The sequence below is a fragment of the Pagrus major genome, chromosome 11 (genome assembly GCF_040436345.1).
Source record: "Pagrus major chromosome 11, Pma_NU_1.0".
Taxonomy (NCBI): Eukaryota; Metazoa; Chordata; class Actinopteri; order Spariformes; family Sparidae; genus Pagrus; species Pagrus major.
In genome coordinates this window covers 8939989-8961824 of record NC_133225.1, presented here as the reverse complement: position 1 = coordinate 8961824, position 21836 = coordinate 8939989, and the positions used below count along the sequence as shown (strand labels likewise).

Genomic DNA, 21836 nt, shown 5'->3' with positions numbered 1-21836 from the left:
GTCCTGTCAGCAGGTGAATGTTGTTTTTTTTTTGTTTTTTTTTTACATGTACCAACCGTCTAGACACCTCTGCAGACAAAGTTCAACCCTTCAACCCGTCACACACCAAAAAACAATTCAGGAATGGCCCGAACATGACATACAGCTCAAGGTGCCAACCTGGCTCTCAAACCCAACAGATTTCAAGACTTGACAAAGGTGTACCGAGGCATAAAAATCACAAGGCAGTGATTTTAGTTTGATGTTTCTTTTTTTTTCTTTTTTAGAGAAAAACACAACTCTGTCAAGATAAAAACAACAGACGGGTATTTTTCTGTGGTTGTTCTGGCTAATGGGATCTAGCAAGTCAGCAGTGGTGATCAGCAAAGGTGAAAGGGCTGATTAACTCCACTGTCATGAATTAAAATGTGTCACTGGGGATGAATAAAAAAAAAGTGCTTTTGAAATTAAAATGTCCTTGACGAGATAAAAATGAACTTTAGTAAATTAGGAAAATAAGAACAGCGTATTACTGTTTGATAATGATTTTATTTTTCATATTTTTTTTTACACATATTGAAAGACTTTATTCATTTTTTGAATATTGAACATTTCCTAGAAATCAGAGAATGTGTTGCTGAGTTTTGAGCAACAACCTCGGAGAAATGAAAAGAAAGCAGAGGACAGTAACTCATCATCATGTCCTCGGTCTTTGTCAAGTGGACTTATCAGGACAATGGCCTCTGAATCACTTGACTGAATCACTGAACTTGATGCTTGGTGTAAATATCATCAGAGCTATCTGCTGCTGCTGCTGCTGCTGCTGCTGGTGGTGGTGGTGGTGATGATGGTGATGATGATGACTGGCTCCCTGCAGACATCCTGCTGGCTGCAGCTCAGATCATTTCATCTCAGTCTGCCTCATGCATGTCTGGTCCACTTCACCGTTTGATTGCAGACTTCAGCCTTTGATCAGTTGCTGGGCGGACAAAGGAGCAAAACGTCAAGTCGGCAGAAATCAGCTGAGCGAGACCGGAACTTGTCTTGCCTCCAAAATAAAAGCGTAAGCATTTGACACTTTTTTTTTTGTCTCACACTCAACACACATCTGTAGTTATCTTCACTGTGATGTTTGTGTTTGTGATCTGGTGAACAACCGACACATTGTTCTGCTCTTAGATGGACTTCCACATGCTTGTAGACATTTTTAACTGTCAATTCAATATTGGCTGCATGTTGGTGTTAAATACCAAGCTTCGTAAGAGGAATGTGTTGAGAAGCTGTCACTGTAATCAAACACATCCAAATTGCTCCAAAAACGCAAAAAAAAAATGTAGCATTTGAACACCCCAAAACCCATACTGTAATCCTTTTATTTTGAAAATCCGACCGGATCTAGTGCGTATTCTCCACCCTGCTGGTCTTGACAGCGGTAACAAAAGCAAGTGTGCGCTCCGCGGTACCCACACACATCCAGCACTGTTAATGATCAGCTGACCACCCAGAGGAGCTGCAATTAATTATTACAAACTAATCTTTATTTAAACTTGTGACCAATCACAGAGCTCCTCTGAGGGGAACATGGAAGATTTGGGAAAAGTCCTGTCCTTCACTCTCAGGTCTCCAGTCATGTTTGACTCCTCGGTAAAGTGGAGCGGACCGTGCGGGCTCCTAATTGGACTTGTTGGTTGTGTCAGTGCGTGAAATGAAAACGATGCTCGTGGCTGTGAACTGAACTATGGGCGCGCACATCTTGGAGTCCAACTCCAGCGGCAACTTGACTCCCGCGGTGTCCGAGGCTGGGACCGTCCTCCCGGGCTACCTGGCGGTGATCCTCTCGGTGCTCATGGTGACTCTGGTTGTCGTGGTGGTGGCCGGGAACGCGCTGGTCATCATGGCTTTTATTGTGGATAAAACACTGAGAAATCAAAGCAACTACTTCTTCCTGAACCTTGCTATATCTGATTTTCTCGTCGGTGAGTCGGTGCCTCTTCCTCCTCTTCCTCCTCTTCCTCATCATCTTCTTTATCTCTCTGTCTGCCCGGTCAATGCGCGTAAATTTGGCCCTTTCTTATGTTTCTCTTCCTTTTGTTCCCTCTTATGAATGAAAACCCCACTAGAAGCCTGTTTGCACACGCCCCTTACACATTGTAATCTCCCTACAATATAATTTTAGTCACTCACTTCTGTGAAATTGACGAGTTCATGACACCTCGCCGTCCTTCCTGCTCTATTCATGCATTACATTTCTATGGAGTATTGTGCAAAATGTGCTGCATCCCTGTATTTTATGTCTGTAAGGCATTCACACCCCTCTCACTGCACAGCAGATGCATCACACCCTTCAGTGCTGGGTGCTTTTGTTCCCTTAAAATCTGTTTCACTTGATCTCTGCAGGGGTCTGTGTTAATGTCAAGCTCTAACCAGTCATTAGTTTGTCACATGTAATGCCTCTCACATGTCAGGAGGTCTGGAGAGGTGGTTGAATCATCAAGCTGTGTGTGTGTGTGTGTGTGTGTGTGTGTGTGTGTGTGTGTGTGTGTGTGTGTGTGTGTGTGTGTGTGTGTGCGTGTGTGTGTCTTGCAGGTGCCTTCTGCATCCCGGCGTACATCCCGTACAACCTGACAGGCAGGTGGATGCTGGGTAAGGGTCTCTGCAAGGTGTGGCTGGTCATGGACTACCTGCTCTGCACCGCCTCAGTCTTCAACATTGTCCTCATTAGTTATGACCGCTTCCTGTCAGTCACTAGAGCAGTAAGTACAGTTGCTGCGGAGGTGCTCATTACCACACACACACACACACACACACACACACACACACACACACACACACACACCTGACATACTACTACAGGCAATCCTAAAATGTGCCACTCTCGTCCGGATCAGTTTGCTCCGCAGTGGAAGTCGTTGGCACACACAGCCCTTCACAGCACGAGCGTGAGTGGATTTAATCTATAAATTATGTGCCCGGTCAGTTTAATCACACATCGATGATTGTCTGGTTCATTTGGTAGGTAAACGTTTTAAATGCAAACAGTAGCAGCCTGCTCAGCAGTCTGTGTGGATGAATATTCAGTTAAAGGGGCACTCTGAAGATTTTTAGACACATCAGGAGGAGTACAGTCTGTCCCCCTGTCGCTCTGGAGGAGCTTCTCAAAAAAACAGATGATGTCTTGTACCCCTTTCACACTGACCAAAAAAAAACACTTAAACCCCGCGAACATCTGGCTTTTGTGTGCAGTGTGAGTGTAAATTATCGAGATTTACTCCCAAGGTCAATTAACCCTGCGGTAGTCACAGGTATCTGCTCGGCTGTGATGTGAACACAAGACCGTGATGCTGTGAGGTGTGTTGAAGTTAAAGGGGTAGTATGTAGCAACTTATAATATTAATGAGGTAATAACACAAACCCAGAAATATTTATTTTCTCCGTAACTGAATAAATAAGCTGTTCTCAGAGGGATACGAGGTCCCCAGAACACTGTTTGAAGCTAGAAAGGTGGCAGGGTCCGCCACATATAAAAGAAAGTACTGATTGAATGATGAAATTGTGTCGTCCTCTAAGGTTCTACTGTTTGCTGTTTTTCCGGCATGTTTGTGATGCAAACGAGACAAACCAGGGGGAAAAAACAGAGAGGCGAACTCGTCCACTTGCATTATAAACCGAGTTAATTGCTGATTATCTGCAGATTTACCCGCGTTTAAAAAAACCTGTGCATACACACTCACTTCAGTTTAAAAGTGATAATAGTGATATCATCAGGGTCACCTCAGCCTGTGATTGACTTACGTTTTTTTGTTGAAGGAAGTTTGTAGGAGGCAAGGAGGGAAGCATGAAACATGCTACTGTGCTGCATTGTGGGAAATGTAGGATCTAGGACAGAACCTTTTCCCTCGGAAACTGAAACTGATGGTGGAAAAATGTGGCAAAAGCAAACACCTGTTGGATTGTATTGATTTGTTAAGATGCATGTGAGCAGAATCTCCAGCTGACTGACTTACTGTGCCAAGTGTGAAAAACGAATAATTAACAGGTATAAATAAATGTTTTGTTGTTTTTCTTTCTTTCTGTTTTTGGTACAACCATCTGTCAGGCCAAATTGAACCGTGGGTGGGCCAACGTGAGCCCGTGGGCCACGCTTTGGGCAGCCCTGATCTAGGATTTTTGGAACGTGGCATTAATTTTCAATCCTCAGAGACGAAGATTTCCCTAATTTAAGCTGGAAAACAGGGAGTCTTCTGCTTTTGTAATGACCTCTCGGGGACTGGGGCCAGAAGTGGCTCCATTTCCTCATTTATTGGCTCAGAGAAGTGGATTGGTTTAAGTTGCTCTTTAACCACAATCACATTACCGACATCATTTTCTCACAGTGACATACAGCTGCTGCAGCCCCTGAGAGACATTTGATGGTTTTTACGGCAAAGATCAAGCACAACAACAATAAAGGAGAGAATGGTAAAAAGTGGAGTCCTGCTAAATGAAAGACGGGAAATACGGAATGAGCACAAAGAGAGTGAGCGATGAGCGATGGGCGATGGCGAGGCAGGAATGGATGTGGAGAAACCAGATGTCTCTTTCACACTCTTGTGTTGAATCAGTGAATGTGGCTCTCAGCCCGACATTCCCCTTCTCACTTCTTTGGCTTCAGTGAAACACCGAGGACTCAGGGCTTCATGAGTGGGTTTTATTCACAGCGTCTCTCAGGCAGCACAATACAAACAGGGTTTCATTTAAACATGGCACTCAGCAAGAGCAAGTGCGGTTGTCAGCCCGTTTGTCTGTGCGCAGCTGTGATGGTTTGAAATGTAACAAACAGTGTTATTATGCATCGCGGTGACTGACACTTTGCCTTTCTTTTGACACAGGTTAAATACAGAGCGCAGCGAAACATGACCCGCCAGGCTGTGCTCAAGATGGTGGCGGTGTGGGTGCTGGCCTTCCTCCTCTACGGCCCCGCCATCATCTTCTGGGAGACCATCGTGGGCAAGAGCATCGTCCCGGCTCACGAGTGCTACGCTGAGTTTTATTTCACCTGGTACTTCCTGCTCTGCGCTTCTACCTTCGAGTTCTTCACCCCGTTTGTGTCTGTGGCCTTCTTCAACCTCAGCATTTACCTGAACATCCATCGCAGGAACAAGAGCGGAGGCGCCTGCGCCGAGGATGAACCCAAGGTGCAGAGGATCAGTAAGAAGCACAAAGATGGAGGAGGCTGGTCCGTGTTTTTCGTCAAGACTCGGAAGGTGTCGTCCAGCGAGCCGACTGCTATCTCTGCAGTTATCGAGGACGATGATGTCCTGTCCCCGTCCTTCAGCGACGACCCTAACACCAGTCAGGTCTTCACGCAGAGGGAGAGGTTCACTCCTAATAGAAAAAACTCCAGGCTGTTTCAGCACACGGCCTCCTGCACGGCGCCCGGCCGTAGGACACAGGGATCTCGTCTTTCACGAGACAAAAAGATCGCCAAATCTTTAGCTATCATCGTCTGCATTTTTGGGATTTGCTGGGCTCCTTACACCCTCTTGATGATCATACGCGCCGCCTGTAGCGGTACGTGTGTGCCAAACTACTGGTACGAGATCACGTTCTGGCTCCTGTGGCTGAACTCCGCCATCAATCCGTTCTTGTACCCTCTGTGCCACAGCAGCTTTCGAAGGGCTTTCTCAAAGATCCTGTGTCCTAAAAGACAATCAGTCCAGCCTCAGATTGAGGCGCAGTCTTGTTAGACGAACTCAGTTGCACTTCTTGTGCTTTATGAATGCAGTAACTGTTGCTGGTCAAACACTGTAAAAAATCCATACATTGTTCTTCCATCCAAAAAAAAAACTCATTTTCAAAAATAAGAGTTGTTTCATGCGAGGATTGTCAAAGAATATCTGCCAGCAATATGATCACTCGTACAGTAGTCATGAGGAATGTGCAAGAAAAAAACCCTGCAGTTATACTTAATGACGGGGTAAAGCAATGGACTCTCATGGCACCTTTAAAAGCCGATATAATTGGCCTTTGATTAAGGAGCCAATGTCAGATTTATTTCTGAGCGGTGTACAGCTTCGTTTCAAAAATGTATGCCAACCTTCGCAGACAATCTGTGTTAAGTAGGACAGGAAGGAGTGACTTGGTTTATGCTTTCTCACCACTCACTTCTTTATGTGCTGAAGGCTGGGAAATGATGAATTACGCAGCCAGACAGAATTAGATTACCGTAATTTAGACTGAGATATTATACAAGAACTACAGTACAGCCCACCAAGTTGTTAAATGATGAAGGCAACATCCATTTTATCACAGCGCCAGTGTGGCGAGAAAACCTTTCAGATCAAATTGATTGTGAAGAGAGGATTTTATGCTCTTTTATGGTTTTATAATCTCACTGCGCTGGGAACCTTTTTTACTTTAGAGTTTCAAATGAGTCGCTGTTAATTTGACAGAAGGCCATTTCAGCAAGTCTTCAAAAAAAGAGATACAAATTCAAGCTTTTCATCATGCAGCAATACAGGATGACAAATGTGGAGGCCTCGAAGTTCAAAGGACCTGGAAAGAAGAATATAACCTGTGTTTGTTTACGGACTAATGAGTGAACTTATGTCACCCTGATGTTTTATTTCATTTTATCTGAATAGTGGGCTCCAGGCAGAGGGGATAAAGCTCTTACCTGCCAACACTGAATCTGCACTCAATTTTAAAAAGGTGTCCTTGTTGATGTTACAAATGTACAGCACTATAAAATGAGAGCAGCATTAAAACTTTTGTACAATAATATCTATGCCAAGCTAGATGGTTGTGTTCTTTAAGTGCAGTATTTATTCAAAGACTTGACTGGTTTATACCACCCAAACTATTTGACGACTTTGTATGTTGGCTATGAATGTGTGTCGGTGTCAGTAGCCAAAGAAAGAATAAAAGGAAAACTGCCTACAGGCTCCGTAACTGTACGTGTTATTGTTAAAATTTGGAACAAAGGTAGTGTTGAACAAATAGTTTCACATTTTGGGAACTACTCCTGTTTACTTTCTTGCCGAGAGTTAGATGAGAAGATTGATACCTCACTTGTGGGTATGGACAATATGAAGCTACAGCCAGCAAATTAGCCTAGCTTAGCATAAAGGCTGGTAAAAGAAGGCAACAGCTAGCTCGGCTGTGTCTGAAGGTTACAAAATCTGCCAAACATGACCTCTGAAGCTGTTTTCACACAGGGGAGGTGGGGGAAGTAGGTGGCAAGTACAGAGGAGAAGCAACTGAGTTGAAAATGTTTAAACTTGAGCAAATAATTTGTGAGTATCCAGATGTTTCAAAACTACTTGAGGAGACTGGAGTGAAAATAACAGAAAGAACTGATGTTTTTGGTGAGTTCTGAGTTTAGTCAGAGGCTGAGTTGAGCACAAATGCCAAAATTAATGTAAAGTACGTATTTGCAAATCATGTATATGTAGCAGCTTATATTTGTTTAGCATTTATGTCGTTACAACATTGTGCTTATGCGCTAGTTAGGTTTAGGCACAGAAACCACTTGGTTAGGGTTAGAAAAAGATCAAACATAGCTGAATATTGTCCCAAGGTCTCCTTAATAATATCTAGAGGTTTCTCACTTGCAAATGTTGAAACTCAGTCTTGAACAGCGGTCACTGGCTTGGCAACCTCCTCCTGTAGCTCCACCTCCACCTCCACCTCCACCTCCTGATATGAAAGTCAGGTCATAAACATGTAATGTGAATGTGATATGACATGTATTCTTGAAATGTTGATATGGTTTGTATTTTATGACACGTACAATTATGATTGTATCAGCGCTTTGCAGAAATGTTAGCTGCCAACATTTTATCCTGGAGACTTGGCTGGAACATAAACACACATTCCCACACATATGGTTATTTGTGTTGACAGTCGATATATTGGCTGTTAAACAGTCCAGAGGTTAAATGTGAACTAACCCGAAATGTCTCACGACTTGTCTTTAAGTGTTTTGTGAGAGGTGAAAGGTTTGTAATATATTCCGGATCCTCTGATAAGACAAGACTGAGATGAGCTGGTTCAAGACTGAGTGAGTGGGTGGAGAGAAATCTTGTCGGTCATGATGTTGCTTGTGTGTGATAAACGCTTGGCAAATTACTATCGAAAACACATCAAATATAAAGGAATATTTGTGTTGCTTTAAAAAGAAGTTCTTGGAAAGCCGGGGCGCCGAACAAAAGCCTTGAAACTGCAGTGGAAATGAGGACTTCTTCTGTTGAAGAATGCTGTCAAGCTTTTATTATCTGATGACAAGTACAAGATAAGTGTAAGGCGTGACAGAACTGCAGGGCTTCGACCTTTGTTACATATTTCCAGCTGAGATGAACAGAAACCAAATATGTCCGGAAAAGAGCATCCTGAGGGATTTAAGACCGCGGGGAAACAACAGTGTCGCTCTGCCCTGTGGGAATTTATGTGGGAAGTTAAACTTAAGAGCAAAAACAGACCCTTGTTGAGGAGATTGTTGAACCACGGGAGACCATGGTGTTGAGAGAAGAGTCATACCGCCCGGATGATGCATACATACTTAAACAATATGTCCTCAAAGTGGAGCAAAGTAATTCATCTTCCGACAGGAACAGCAATATAAAGCATGCAGTGTGTAAATTGTTTGGATGGCAAGTTCATCAGTTCAGGAACAGGTCCAGAAGATCAGTATCATTCAAAGCGTTTCTTTCTTTCTGGCTATTAATAGTCAGAAACATCTTGATGAAACTTTGAAACAGCTGCCATCATCAGATTTTCCATCTCCTCTTCTGACTGTGAATACAACACATTAAGTGAATCTTGTTTTAAATGTTTTCTTTCTCTTAAAGGAGACCTGTTGTATATGTTCTAGTTCATGTAAAAGATTTTGAAAGTTCAAGAGGTCGCACCAACAGAAGCTCCTCTCTCCCACAGAAAACACTGGTCCTGAAACGCCTCGTCAGTAGTCTCTCCTTTAACTCTGTTATTTAATTACGTCACACATTTGCATAATTTTTGCCTAGCGGCTAATTTGGCACGTAAGAATTGATTATCGCGAAGTTACTTTGTTGTTGTTAGCGGTGCTGGCTCAGGCGTGTGTGAGCTGACCAATCAGAGCAGACTGGGTAGTCGGGAGGGCGGGCCTTAAAGAGACAGGAGCTAAAACAGAGCGTTTTAGACAGAGGGAGAAGACAGAGCTGCAGCACTGGACAGTATGAGAAAACTGATGTGTTTTTCGAGCATTAAAGCCTGTACACCTGTTCTAGTAGTGACCCAGAATAACATTATGCACCTGAAAGTAATAGAAATGCTAATGGCACCTAGGAGTAATGGACAAATGGTAAACATGCGAAAACCAGTACAGTTGCTTTAATGAGGAAGGAACCAAGGAAGACTGAGCTCTGCTGACTCGTGTGACCACCAGCCATTACTCGAAAACAGTAAAGATCTTTAGTCGGGATGTGTCTCCTTTGAAACACCATACAAAAAAAACCCACAGTTTTTTGTTATCTAAGCTGGCTAGACCCCTTGAGGACAAATTGATTTTTCAGTCTATGTGGTGGCGTTATTCTTCCACTGACCCCATTTAGTAACAGTGCTTTAAAAGCAGCTGTTTGTGTAGGCGTGTGCCTGTAAAACCACAGATGAAAAGTGCAAATGCTTTCCCTAAACAGACCCGAAAATGTGAGACACAACAGTCATATGCGCTCCTCAAAATCCATCTGTTAAGGACGGAAATAGACCTCTGAGTCGAGGAGTACAAGTGGCTGTCCCCCACCTCCCTCCCTCTCAAAATGGGTGACAAAGTCAATTTGGAGGCATTTCTTAAAAGGTCATCTGAGGATGAGATGAATAGACTGAGGTTTAGGTGACCTGTGCAGAGGCGCAGGTGGACTTGCAAATAGAAAACAAATTGCTCAGTGCGGCATTGGCATTGTTTCTGCGCGCTGTGGGAGACCTAAGAACCAATATTCACATGCTTTCAAAAGGAAATTTGGAGGTGGTTCACATCCTCCGGGGGTTCACGCACAGATTGCTCTGGGACAGAAATACGGTGACGGTAATATAATTGTTATTGAAGCAAAATATCTGGTGAAAATCAAAATCAAATGAGAGGACGGGAGAGCGAACACACGGTCCTCGAACGACCGTTGGGCAGAGATTCACATACAGGGAGCGCAAATGTATGTGGCTGCTGCTCACAGGACAAGACAACATGTGTTTGGAAGGAGATAAGCTGGACGCAGACAGAAGTCATTTGGAGGAAACAAAAGAAATACACCCCTTGTGGATATTTCAGTGGGGACGCCTTTGAAGGCATTGTGTTGCTTTCTTTTCTTTGTGGCTGTTGTACCATCCTGTAAAATAGCACCAGTCACTATTAATGAGCTGATTTGGAAAAGAAACAGCAGCGTATTAGAGGATGATTAACACTGCGACTGAAAGGTTTGCCAGAGAATGAAAAAGGGATCCGGATATGAGCAATGCAAGAGCATTTATTTCCTACTGTATGCTGCATCACACCAGAGCCTCCAGGAGTTATGAACAAAGACGCATCCTGACGGTGATATCGACTGTTGAGCGTTCACACAGCGCGGAAAAAGGTTCTGGAGTAGGTGTAGTTTTCTACATCCTCACACACAGTGAATGTAGGAAATCACTTCCTGCTGCTCACCCACATTTAGGTCAAAATGTAAAAAAGCAATCACAGACTTCTCCGCCAGAGTTCCTAATTAACCCTTGTGCCCTAAACGTGCTAATTGCCTGAAGAGAAATACTCCACGGGATACTCTCACCATAAGAGGTCAATCAAACATGAGTTTCTGCATCATTAGTTTCCATGTTGCATGTTTCCGTTTTAACGGCTTAATTGCTGCCAATGTTCGACGTCTCGAACTTATCTTTGCAGGTCAGGACTTGGGGGAAAATGTAGAATGGTGTTTCCCACACTCAACTTTTCAGCTACGGGCTTATCTTTTATGACTTTGAGTGAACTTGCAGATTTTTGTTTACCAGCCGCGGGGTTTGTGCTCATCTGCTCTTATTAGTGAAGCGGTGTCAGGCTGACGGACAGCCAGCGATGGGACACTGACGGGAAACAGGCCACTCGTCTCTCCTCTGACACTGGCAGGCAGTTTCTGGGAAATATATATTTTTTTACAGGTCATGGACCTCAGTTGGCAGTTTATGATGACATCATGCTGTATCGAGGAAGAATTGAAATTAGCAATTGAGACTCATTAGGAAACTGTTTACCGAGGTAATAGATCGAGTGAGAAGTAGGGTCACCTCATAAGCTTAAATACAATTGGACTTACTCTTGCAACCAGTGGAGTCGCCCCCTGCTGGCCATTAGAAAGAATGCAGTTTTAAAGCTCTTCTGGATCGGCTTCATTTTCCAGACTCGATTTTTCAGATTTCAAACAGTCAGCGTTGTGCACTGAATTAACATTTGTCAACAAGTGTGAACCACAATACAAACTCTTACAACACTATCCAATATCTACTGTGTTGTTTCAGCCTTGACCAAAGTGGTGAAGCAACAGAACAGCACTGCCGTCTCTAGAGCCGTGCTGCCAGTATAATAGAAACTTAAGAGCAGTAGTAGCATCTGTCAGAGAGAGGATAGACCTTTTCTGACCTTCAGTTTTGATGCAGGTCGATTGTTCCTCGTATATTACTTAAATATTTCCACTAAGATGACCTTTGCTGGTGATTTAATTTAATTTATTGCACTGGAGAAGCACTGTCTACGGCAGAATAAATTCTATCTGAGTCGGGAAAAAAGCCACATTTTGGCTTTCTGCACACACTTTGATAATACAACCTTTAAAGAGACGAGTGGGGTACTAAATGTTCCTGGCACTAAACTGTTATAATGAATCATTGTTACTTGTTACTTTCTTTGCCAACTACTGCTCTGAATGAAGGATGATGGAAGGCACTGAAATATGCAGTACAGAAGAATTAAAGGTAGAAACTGAAATAACCACAAAATACCTGGACTGTTTTTTTTTTAACATTCTTTTATTTATCCTCAAAATGTCATGTTTCCTTTTAGCAGCATTCAAATTATACAGTGTCACACATGCAGTTTGGTTGCTGAGTGCTCAAAAAACACAAAAGAAAGTTTCTTGTTAGACAAACGGTTCAAAACATTTCAACGACGTCGCCTGTGGAGTCGTTTTTTTAAAGGTCAAAACAACTAAGTTTCTCTTTAAGCTGTACCTCAGTTCGCCAAGACGACAGCATCTCGCACATTATTACAGGTCCCTTAAGAAAATGAGTTTTTCCAGCTCTGTTATCTCCATCAGAGTTTGCAACACTTGAGGATTTGCACTTAATTGAAAGTCAGTTTTCCAGCGAGGAGAAATGATTTCAGAGCTCATGCAAGCCGATCCTTAAACGTAATGCTCTTAACGCTCTCTGTTCTCAGTCTCACAGAGATCCTAATCACTAATTTAGACTGAAACGTCCAGGGCCACAGATACATGAATAATAAAATAATGAGTATGATCCGGTTGCCAAGCAGTGGATGTGACAAACAAAGCCTGACAATTTAATATTGCTGCTGATGTCTGAGTCATTAATATTGTATTTTCTTTCAGCGTGCCCATTCAAGACAAACGATAACACAGCAGCGAAGAGGAGAGAACAAACTGTTCTTCCGTGCCGTTGATTTGCTTTATGTTGTGTTTTCTTTAATTCAGCCCCAAAAACATTGTTTGGACATCTTGATTTGACAACCTGTTATGGTGCAGATTGAGTGTATGAGCGCACGGCCTTCTGTTCCTCTTGATTACTGTCTCGGCCATATGTGCCGCTGCTTACACTGGCAGGAGTCTGCCAATACACAGACACCACAGCAGTTAAAGGGGCTGTGTGTGAGAAATTCAGCTTAAAACGTCCTAAAATTAATTTAACAGAATATGAAGAATTAACAGTTTTGACATTATGTAAATGTGAATTGTGTCAGAGAGTTAGCTACAGAAGATAGCATGCTAATCAGTTAGCTTCGGCCTGTCCTGTCTCATAATACAACTGTGTATCATCTCAAGAGATAATTGTAATGAGCCGTATATTCGTTAATGAACTACATGTGCTTTAGCTTCCGGTGCTAACTCTAGTATATTTATGTTATCTCTGTGCTTTTTCAACCATAACTTAGTTAAAATTAAAAAGATTCACAGTTCACTTGGTATAAATTGTTCATAGTTTACTGTTTGTTTAGTGTTTTTAACATTTTTGAGCATTTTAGATGATCGCCGTAGGTGTTTCCAACTATCAGCTAGGCTTGCTGGCTTCTTAAAAAGCTCAACATATACAGATAATAGTAGAACCAGTGACCCTTCTGTCTGATTTGTGAATTAAATCCCTTACGCTCACTGTCACGAGACGGTGTATGTCAGTCACTGTCATTTTTTGGTGGAGTGTAAAAAAAGAGCCATAGCATGTGGCTAGCTGACGTCACTAACAGGTATCTATCTAAATGATCAACAATGTTAAACACTAAATACTAACACTAAATATGAAAACGAAGGGTAAACGATGAAAAATATATACAAAGCCAACCGTGAAAAGTTACTAAACTAAGTTACGGATGAAAAAAGCACTGAGATAACTGTAGACATATACTGTAGAGTTGGCAAGGGACGTGCAGCAATGAGTCGCTGTCGGTCTGCCCTCAGTCTGACATTAGAGACAGAAGTAGAAGCAAAACAAGTGTTAAGCATTAGCATTTCTAACTGGGGTGAGCTCTTGGATCTTGAATTTGATGCTGAACTCGCACTGTTTATTCGAGACTGGTAAGTAAACAGAGGTTGATCCTCACGGGGCTATGTAGCGATGGCTTCACAAAGAAGGCTAATTGTGAAACATTGCTGACAGCGTTAGTATGAAAGAAAAGAAAGAAAGAAAAAGAAAGAAATTTGGCAGGTGGCTTTAAAAATCACTGATTTTGTTCTTCGTATGAATACATTATTTAAAAATAGATGATCTTACAATGCCTTTCCTAATAACTTTAACTTTGTGTGCTCACCTTCCATCATGGTGTTTCTGCCAACCTTTGTCCTCACTTTTAGTCACTCTGTGGTGTGATTTGAAAAGTGCATCATGAATTTATTATCATAATTACTCTGTCAAAAGTTCACCTGAAAAGTGGAGCTAAACCAACCTGAAGTCTTGTAATTGCATTTCACAGCCAGTGTTTTGTCAGTGTTATCATAAATGACTTGTGTGTTATGAACCGTTATCAAAAGTATATATACTAGTGATATAAACAGTGGCACACCCTGAGCGATAATCAAACATGGCAGCAGCTGTAGCTCGTAAAAACTGTGAGTGTGATGAATTTCAGTCAAGATGATCCATTTTAAAACAAAAATGATAAGAGCTTCAAATGATTAATCACAAACGTCTTGAACTAATTAAACTGTGAGATAAAAAAAGCTGAAGAAACAGTTGAACTGCCTCCGCAAATCTTTCCTCTAAAGAAAAATGAAAAAAATGTTTCAGATCCCTTGATGTTTTTGTGCCCTACATTGACTTGTCACATCGTGTCACTCACCCGTCAATCGTCACTCACTCACGCTGTCATGAGACCGTTTTTCCATTTCCATTTGTGATTACTTTTGACCTCATTTTGTATGTTAATTCAGCACACACAAGCGATCAGCCAAACAAACGACAAACAGCTCATCCAGATGAGTATACAGAAAAGTAATTTGCCTGGCATGAATACGCAGATGCAATCTTGGGGTGGTCATGCACCTTTTTTCCTTTCCTGCTTCGCATCTGTCCTGAGATGCTCTTTCTTTCAGCTCTATGGAGCGCTGTAGTGTGTTTATCTTGTTGATTTGTTCTTCACTTTCACTGCACTCTTAGGGCGCACTCACACTAGGCAATCTGTACCGTCCAGTCCAGTTTGTTTGACTAGTGTGAGCTCGAGCACGGTACACTTTCTTGGCCCTGGCACGTTTGGAAGATGTGTGCTTCGGCACGGTGCGGTTGCTCATGCATGAGCACATCCACAAGTGCACAATGTGGGCATGAAGTATAATCATGCGTATTATGCCGCCTTGCATAATCAAGAGGGCCAGCTATGACCAAAACGACACAAAATAAGCCACAAAAAAGTCAGTAAAGTCATGCTCTGGGTGTTGTTCTCCATTGTGTTGCAACCGCGCTACGACGTGATGACGTACGTACAAGAGGTGACCGTGCTCAGACCCGGTTGCATCATCAGATTTATTTCTTCTTCATCTGTGGAGATTATCTTGCTGAACAAAACGTGTAACTGTAAGAGCTTATTTTTGACGATAATCCAAAATCCAATTAAAAAATCCCATAGACTTCTTGTCGAGGGAACCAGGGCGATGCTAACTTCCAGGTTAGCCTCCAAAAATACGCCATACCTGCACCACTCTGTAGCAAACAATTTGAAACATCCATCTGATAGTCGCTAATGCTTGATTGCATCGCACGCAGTTAGGACACGCTGTCATTGATTGTTTCTGCTGCCCCCTAGAGGCCACCCTCCCACTGTCAATCATCTGGAGTCCTGTTTCTTCTCCAACATCCTTTCTCTTTTAGCTCTTTTTTTTGGTTTCTGCCTCCTCCTGAGGGAAATATGTTTATCTGGAAAACGCTCCAACTACAGTATGTCTGTTATTTAGTTCTCAGCAGGCGGAGTACAGTGGCTTTTTACAGCTTTTCACTGAGAACAACTGCCTGCTGCTGAGGTGTGAAGGCTAATTGTCAGCCTGAGATGCTGCTTTACAGCTTGTTTTGAATCATTAAAAACTGAGAGCTGGGATTAGTCTGTATTGACGGCAGCCACAAACAAATAAAACCTTTTCAGTGACGCGCCGTTGGCTGCAGTCCTTATTTACTACAAATGAGTGCGATATCCAATTCAGATGTTTCTGAACACAGTCGTACTGAGCCTCCAGGGTGTAGCGATCCAGATAGAGAAGAGGCAAACACGATGGACACAGCCAGTGTTTGCAACCCTTCTCCTGTCCTCTGCCCACAGACGTCTTCAGAAGACACTCTCACACATGTGCCCGCTGAATCCAGACATTTCACACATCATCTGCGGGGACTTCATATCAGCTAGATTTTAATAATGTATCACAACATCAACGGTGGCTTGTGGCTGAGTTCCTGCAGTGTGCACTCACTGACAGCCTCGACCAAGAAAAACACATCCTGCTCCCTCTCAGCACAACAAAAAAAGCACCCAGTCTCACACACCTGAGCGAGTGCAACACAAAGCATCGTACTACACACACCCCTCAAGTTTTCCTGCCCTCCCACACACACACACGACCCGCTGTGACTTTAGCTTTTTTTGCACGTGGGGTGACAACGAAAGCACAGCATGTTGAACACGAGGTGAGGCTCGTAGAGATAAAGTAAATTTCTGTCCCGAGCTTTGTTGTAATTGAAATGAGGGAGCCAGCTGAGCGAACGGGTGCTCCTCGCTGATAAAACATCTGCCGCACCACAAGCTGGAAACGTGGAAGTCGCAGCACAGGTAGTCTTCAAAGGGGAAACATGTCATAAAACAACCATTTACAATAACGTGAAGAAGAAAAACCGCTAGTCTTCACGGGGCTGCTTTGATTCCTGAGCCAGCCAGTCAGTCAGTCGAAGCACGGATGTTGATGTTGGACGTGCGTGCAAACAATTTATCGGTAAAGAGTGTATTGCGATATCGATGGGTGTTTATCCCTCACACTCCGGCACAAACATCAGGCCAGGGGTTTGAAACGACTGTATGTGTCTTGTTTCCAAAGATTTATATTGGCTTGAATGTGCATTGAATCAGCCTTCGTGTCTAGACGAGGGAAGCCATTTCAAATATCTGTCTGACCTTTTCCAATTTTAGAAAATTCTGTTGAGATAATGTCATCCACCTTCCAGCTCACAGAAAAGACGTTTTTCACATTCTGGTTTTGAAGGTCTGTATCTCAGTCCTTCATCTGCAAAGTCCCAGCCAGGGGCATCTATAGTATTATCAGACCAGCACAGCATTACCAGCGATACGTGGGCTGGAAAAACTTATAGCACGTGAAAAGAATTACAAAACACTGTACAAACATTGGAAAAGCTTGGCCTGCATATTCCAAGTCCCTCGAGGCTCCAAGATCCCAAAAAGATTTGAAAAGTTCTTACTTCTACTCTTTTTTAAAGCTGAAATCTTCAGCTTAACCTCGACTGTGTATCGCTTTTCAAATCACTTTGGGTTCTCTGGGCTTCAACCGACAACGGACAAGCTGTTTGGAGCCAATTTATACGTTTTTTCTTTTTATTTTGGTTGTTTCTTTTGTTTTTTTTACTTTTGAAAACAAGTCCCCATCTACTTCTGTTGTTTGGGAGAATGCTGCAATGCTTTTTTTGCTGTTAAGCTCCAGAACTTTTCTTTAGTGGACTACAAAACTTCACCTGACCTTTCTGTCGGCATGGTGTTATGCCCAGAAGGGAAGTCCACACAGTAACCATTTAAGTAAATAAAATACTTTATTAAAGATAACTCAACAGAAGCCAACTAAAGGCTAACTAAACATAATCACAACCTAAAAAATACCAAAATGGAGCACCCAAACAGGCACCAGCCTTCCAGGAGGGAGAGAGAGGGAGCCATCTTGGAATCACCTGCCTTATAAAAGCTCTTAACAGGTGACACCTATCCCTCAATGAGGTGGGCCCACAGGAAGAACCTGAAAAGAGGAGCACATGCAGGAAAGGGACAACACAGATACTGGCCTCACAATGGTGATAAACAGATAATGACTGAATTTTCATTTGGGGGTGAACTTCTCCTTTAAGCGTGTTATTTGTCTCGTGTCTCGACCAGAAGTTTTAGTGACAAGGACCAAGTTAAATTCAACAAAATTGCAGATCTGGGTTTGAACATGTTGTTCATGTTTTATCAACACAAACCGCTCTCCACCAGCTTCATGACAGATCTTTACATCCCTTTGCACGTTGTTGCAGAAGAACATCTATTCCCTTTTGTCTGGTTTAGTAAAGGTGATGCCTTTGGAGGTGAACTGTCATATTAAAAAAAACAAACATTAAAAATCATATCATCCTTTCATCAGATCAGACCTGTTTGAGGATTTTAAATCTCCTGCCACAGAGAGGGATATCAAGCTCCTCTTTAATAGTGACAGACTATTTCCTCAAATATTTAGTCTGTCTCTCTTTTATCACAAATCTCCACCTTCGCACTTATTCCCCCGTGCAGTGAGTGATACTCCTCGACAGCGACATAAGGTCGTGGCTGTCTGTGCTAACATCCACAGAGGACATGTTTAGGTGAATTTGCTGAACAAATTGCTGCTGTTACACACAGAACAAATAACTAGGTCCTGACTAAATTGGTTTGTTACTCAGAAGGAACATCGGAAATGGAGCATAAGCTCGGTGTCTCTGATAAAAATCAGGCCTGATCAAAGTGGAAGCAATCTGCCTCTTCATATCCTCCTGTGGTCTGCGGGCATCCTGTCGCACGAGATCTGCACATGATCGACCAAACAAAGGTACGCCAGAGAAATGTTACCCACAATGCACACAGTGTATTTTATGATACATTTTCAACCGCTCCCCCGCCCTCTGCAAACTGCTGCTGCGGTGCTGATATATGATATATGATACGTACGTTGCTCAACATTGCAGCAGTGTTTACATCAGCCCGCAGACATCACATCATGGTGGTGTTAGCCTGTAGGGAGTGAATCATTAATCTTACTTTTCTAACAGAGAAGGGCAGACAACCATTCAATAAAAGGAACAATAATGAAACAGACCCTTGTACAAATGCCTTTAATTAAGTCACCTCAGCATAAGGCAGAGCTCTTAAACCCATACAGGTACCACAGCAGCATTCATTAAAAACACAGAGCCTCTGCAGAAGACTCACATGCACAAAGTGTCTCTAACTTTCAAGAGAAGTTGTTAATAAAATATGGAAATTCTCTGAACAAAAACTGAGGCCGTCAGATTCCTCGAGACTCCTCACCTCCTCACCTTCACTGGGATCAGTAATAAATTATTGTCAGCTTTCTGTATCATGTAACAGATGGAAAAACAAGCCTGTTTCAAGTTTCATAAACAACTATTCTAAAGTGAAAATCATTATGTATCAACCGTATGTCTCCACAGGGGGATCACATTAATCAGCAACAGCACTATGAGTGTCAGACATAAGAGCTTAATTACCTCTGCTCAGGAGAGGCGTCTGCCTCAAAAACTACTCAGCAGATTTCAATGACTTTTCCTGAGAGGTTCAGTTGTGGGCCGATATAGAGCGTATAGTTTTGGGTGTGGACAGCGCCACCATGTGGCCATACATCATACATCCCTTTTGCTCATCTGCTTTCTGCTTTCCATCTATTTTGAATACTTTGAAAACTCTGAACACAAAGTTCATCCAAACTTTATCATAACAGATCATAATATATTTGGATCATATCGTATGTTTTCTGTGCTCCATACAGTTTTCCCATTGCTACTAAATTCACGTGGGCTCTTTGCCATACGATGCCATTTTTCCTTAAAGGAGCGATGTGTAAGATATGACCAGAGTTAAAGGGAAAAACATTTAATAAATGAACCAACATCATCAAAAGAGTGTGAATAAACAACGGCGTTGATGTTAAGCCAAAGACGTTTTTGTACTGTGTTGCAGAGATGTATTCTGGAGTTAGCATGCTAACCAGCTAGCCCCGGTCCCATTCTGTCTCGTAATACCACTTTGTACCACAAAAGCAGATACTCTGATATCTCAGTGCAGTTTCAGCTGGGAGGTGTAGGAGCAGGCGAGTTTACAACATAGTCTAATAAGTAAACAAAAGAAACTCACAAAAATGTCAAGAAAGGAGATATTTTTACACCTGTTTTCTTGAGCTTAATTGCCTCGTTAACTCGTGGTAAAACACACTTCATTCAAACTCGACATCAACAAAATAAAGCTCCCCAAAACAGCCTCGGTTTGTCTTTCTCACAGCAAACTATGGTAAGATGAATGTAACCATCTGTGTGAGAATACTTTGTGAACTGGAGGCTAGTTTGGAAAGCTGGCACATGACTTCAGCCCAAACAAAAAACCACAGTTTTGTCCATATGCTAACACCCAACTGCATGCCAGCATATAAACAGAACTGGAGTGGCTTTTACCATCTCTGTTTGACACTGTGATGTGTTGGGAACTCCAGCAGTACTTCGGCACTCTGTGTAGGAAAAGGAAAGTAGGTAAATAAAATAAAAGGCTATTTATAAGGATATTTTCACCAGTTTGATTGGTCACCTGTCGATGGCAGCGAACTGGGCAGGACAGAAAACGAATGCCAGAAAAATATTTTGTCTCCCTTTTAGTGAGAAATGACATCTTCCATAATGCTGGACTGTTTCTTTCAGGCACTGCATGCATCAGTGTGATGAAACTGCACTGCATCTGTTTAGCCCTGGCACCATCACGTCAGCTCTGAACGCAGTCAAACAAATGCATTTCTTTTTAGGCGCTGACTTTGTTCCCATCTTAACCAATTTTGAGGCGAGTGATGGAAAAATCTGAAATGAGCTCCCCCAGATTCCTCTTTATGAATGCAGCGTAAGATTCCTTGTGCAAACCCTCCACTATCTGCCCATCATGTGTCTTAAATTTAAATGTCAGGGACTTCAAACAGCTTAAACAAAACCTGTCAGTTTGACAACAGCAATATTTTTATCCTCCACAGAGAGCCACATCCGCTACTCTCCACTTCACACACCTTGGAAATAACAACACCGACATCAGAATTGTGTTTGTTGATTTAAACTCAGCGCTCAATGTAGTCACCTCCATAAAAACTGATTAGAAAACTCAACACTCTGGGCTCGAGTACCACACTCTCCTCACAAACAGATCCCTGACTGGCGGTCACACCTCCTCCACTCTAGTGCTCAACGCTGGAGCCCCCCAGGGCTGTGTACTCAGCCCCCTCTCTGCTCGCACTGTACGCCCACGACTGCGATCGCAAACATGGAGAGGACTGTGGTGTGAAGTTTAGGATAGTTTACTAAAAAACAATACCCACCCCAGCTACAGCCTGGCTAAAGGTATGAAGGAAGTATAATAACTTTTCCTACATACAAACAGAAAAATACAGGAAATGCTACAATGATTACAGAAGCCCTAAACATCCATGGGTCATTTATGTCACTATCACGAGATAACAAGTCTTGTTTTCATGAGCCAACAAGATAATATTTCATATACAGTAGCAGGTTTCCAGTCACCCTCTCTCCTGCTGATCTGCATCTCTGTCATCACCTGGTATCCATGGAGACGGTCAGGTCCTTGTAACTTGTCAGTGATGTAGTGTATTATTGTTTCTAGATTACTTTGATTGTGCTGCCGGTGAAGCTGAATGGTCTGAATGTAGCCAAGTGGTTGTATTATTTAACATCCATACCAACGTGAAGGATGCATGAATGTATGTGAGCAGTGACGGTGATACTGTTCGAAACGGACGTATCTAAAGGTAGCTGTGGTTGTTTGTACCCACTGAGGACAGTCCTCCTACATGGCATCCAAACATACAGAGACACATGACAGCAGCACCAGACAGTGTTGTGTTTTTTTTTTAATGATACATGAACATTTGCAGCAGTATTTGGATATTTAAATAAAATAATTCATACTGTCAATACAGGGCAAAGTACACTAAATAAATATCTTGTATCTATACAGTATACATATATACACACAACATGATCTACATGTAGAGCCTGTCAGTAGAAAATACACTTCTTTCATTTAAGCTGCAAATACTGCAATACCACCTTTCCCTCAGATGCTTCATGATTAGGTGTATCGCTCCGCTCACACT

General features: G+C 42.5%; 1 protein-coding gene across 1 annotated transcript; it reads left to right on the top strand.

Annotated features, from left to right (window-relative positions):
- The first annotated feature begins 1500 nt into the window (after positions 1-1500).
- On the top strand, positions 1501-6904 carry LOC141005228 (histamine H3 receptor). The gene is made up of 3 exons (XM_073477029.1): positions 1501-1955; positions 2566-2732; positions 4848-6904. The coding sequence occupies exons 1-3, from the start codon at positions 1718-1720 to the stop codon at positions 5703-5705; spliced, it is 1263 nt and encodes a 420-aa protein (XP_073333130.1). The 5' UTR covers positions 1501-1717; the 3' UTR covers positions 5706-6904.
- Positions 6905-21836: the final 14932 nt, after the last annotated feature.

What these genes read in the sequence shown, in the direction of transcription:
- LOC141005228 (XM_073477029.1), top strand. Translation starts at nt 1,718, where the DNA reads ATGGGCGCGCACATCTTGGAGTCCAACTCCAGCGGCAACTTGACTCCC. An exon ending in TATATCTGATTTTCTCGTCG is followed by an intron (nt 1,956 to 2,565) that starts GTGAGTCGGTGC and finishes TGTGTCTTGCAG; the next exon opens with GTGCCTTCTGCATCCCGGCG. An exon ending in TCCTGTCAGTCACTAGAGCA is followed by an intron (nt 2,733 to 4,847) that starts GTAAGTACAGTT and finishes CTTTTGACACAG; the next exon opens with GTTAAATACAGAGCGCAGCG.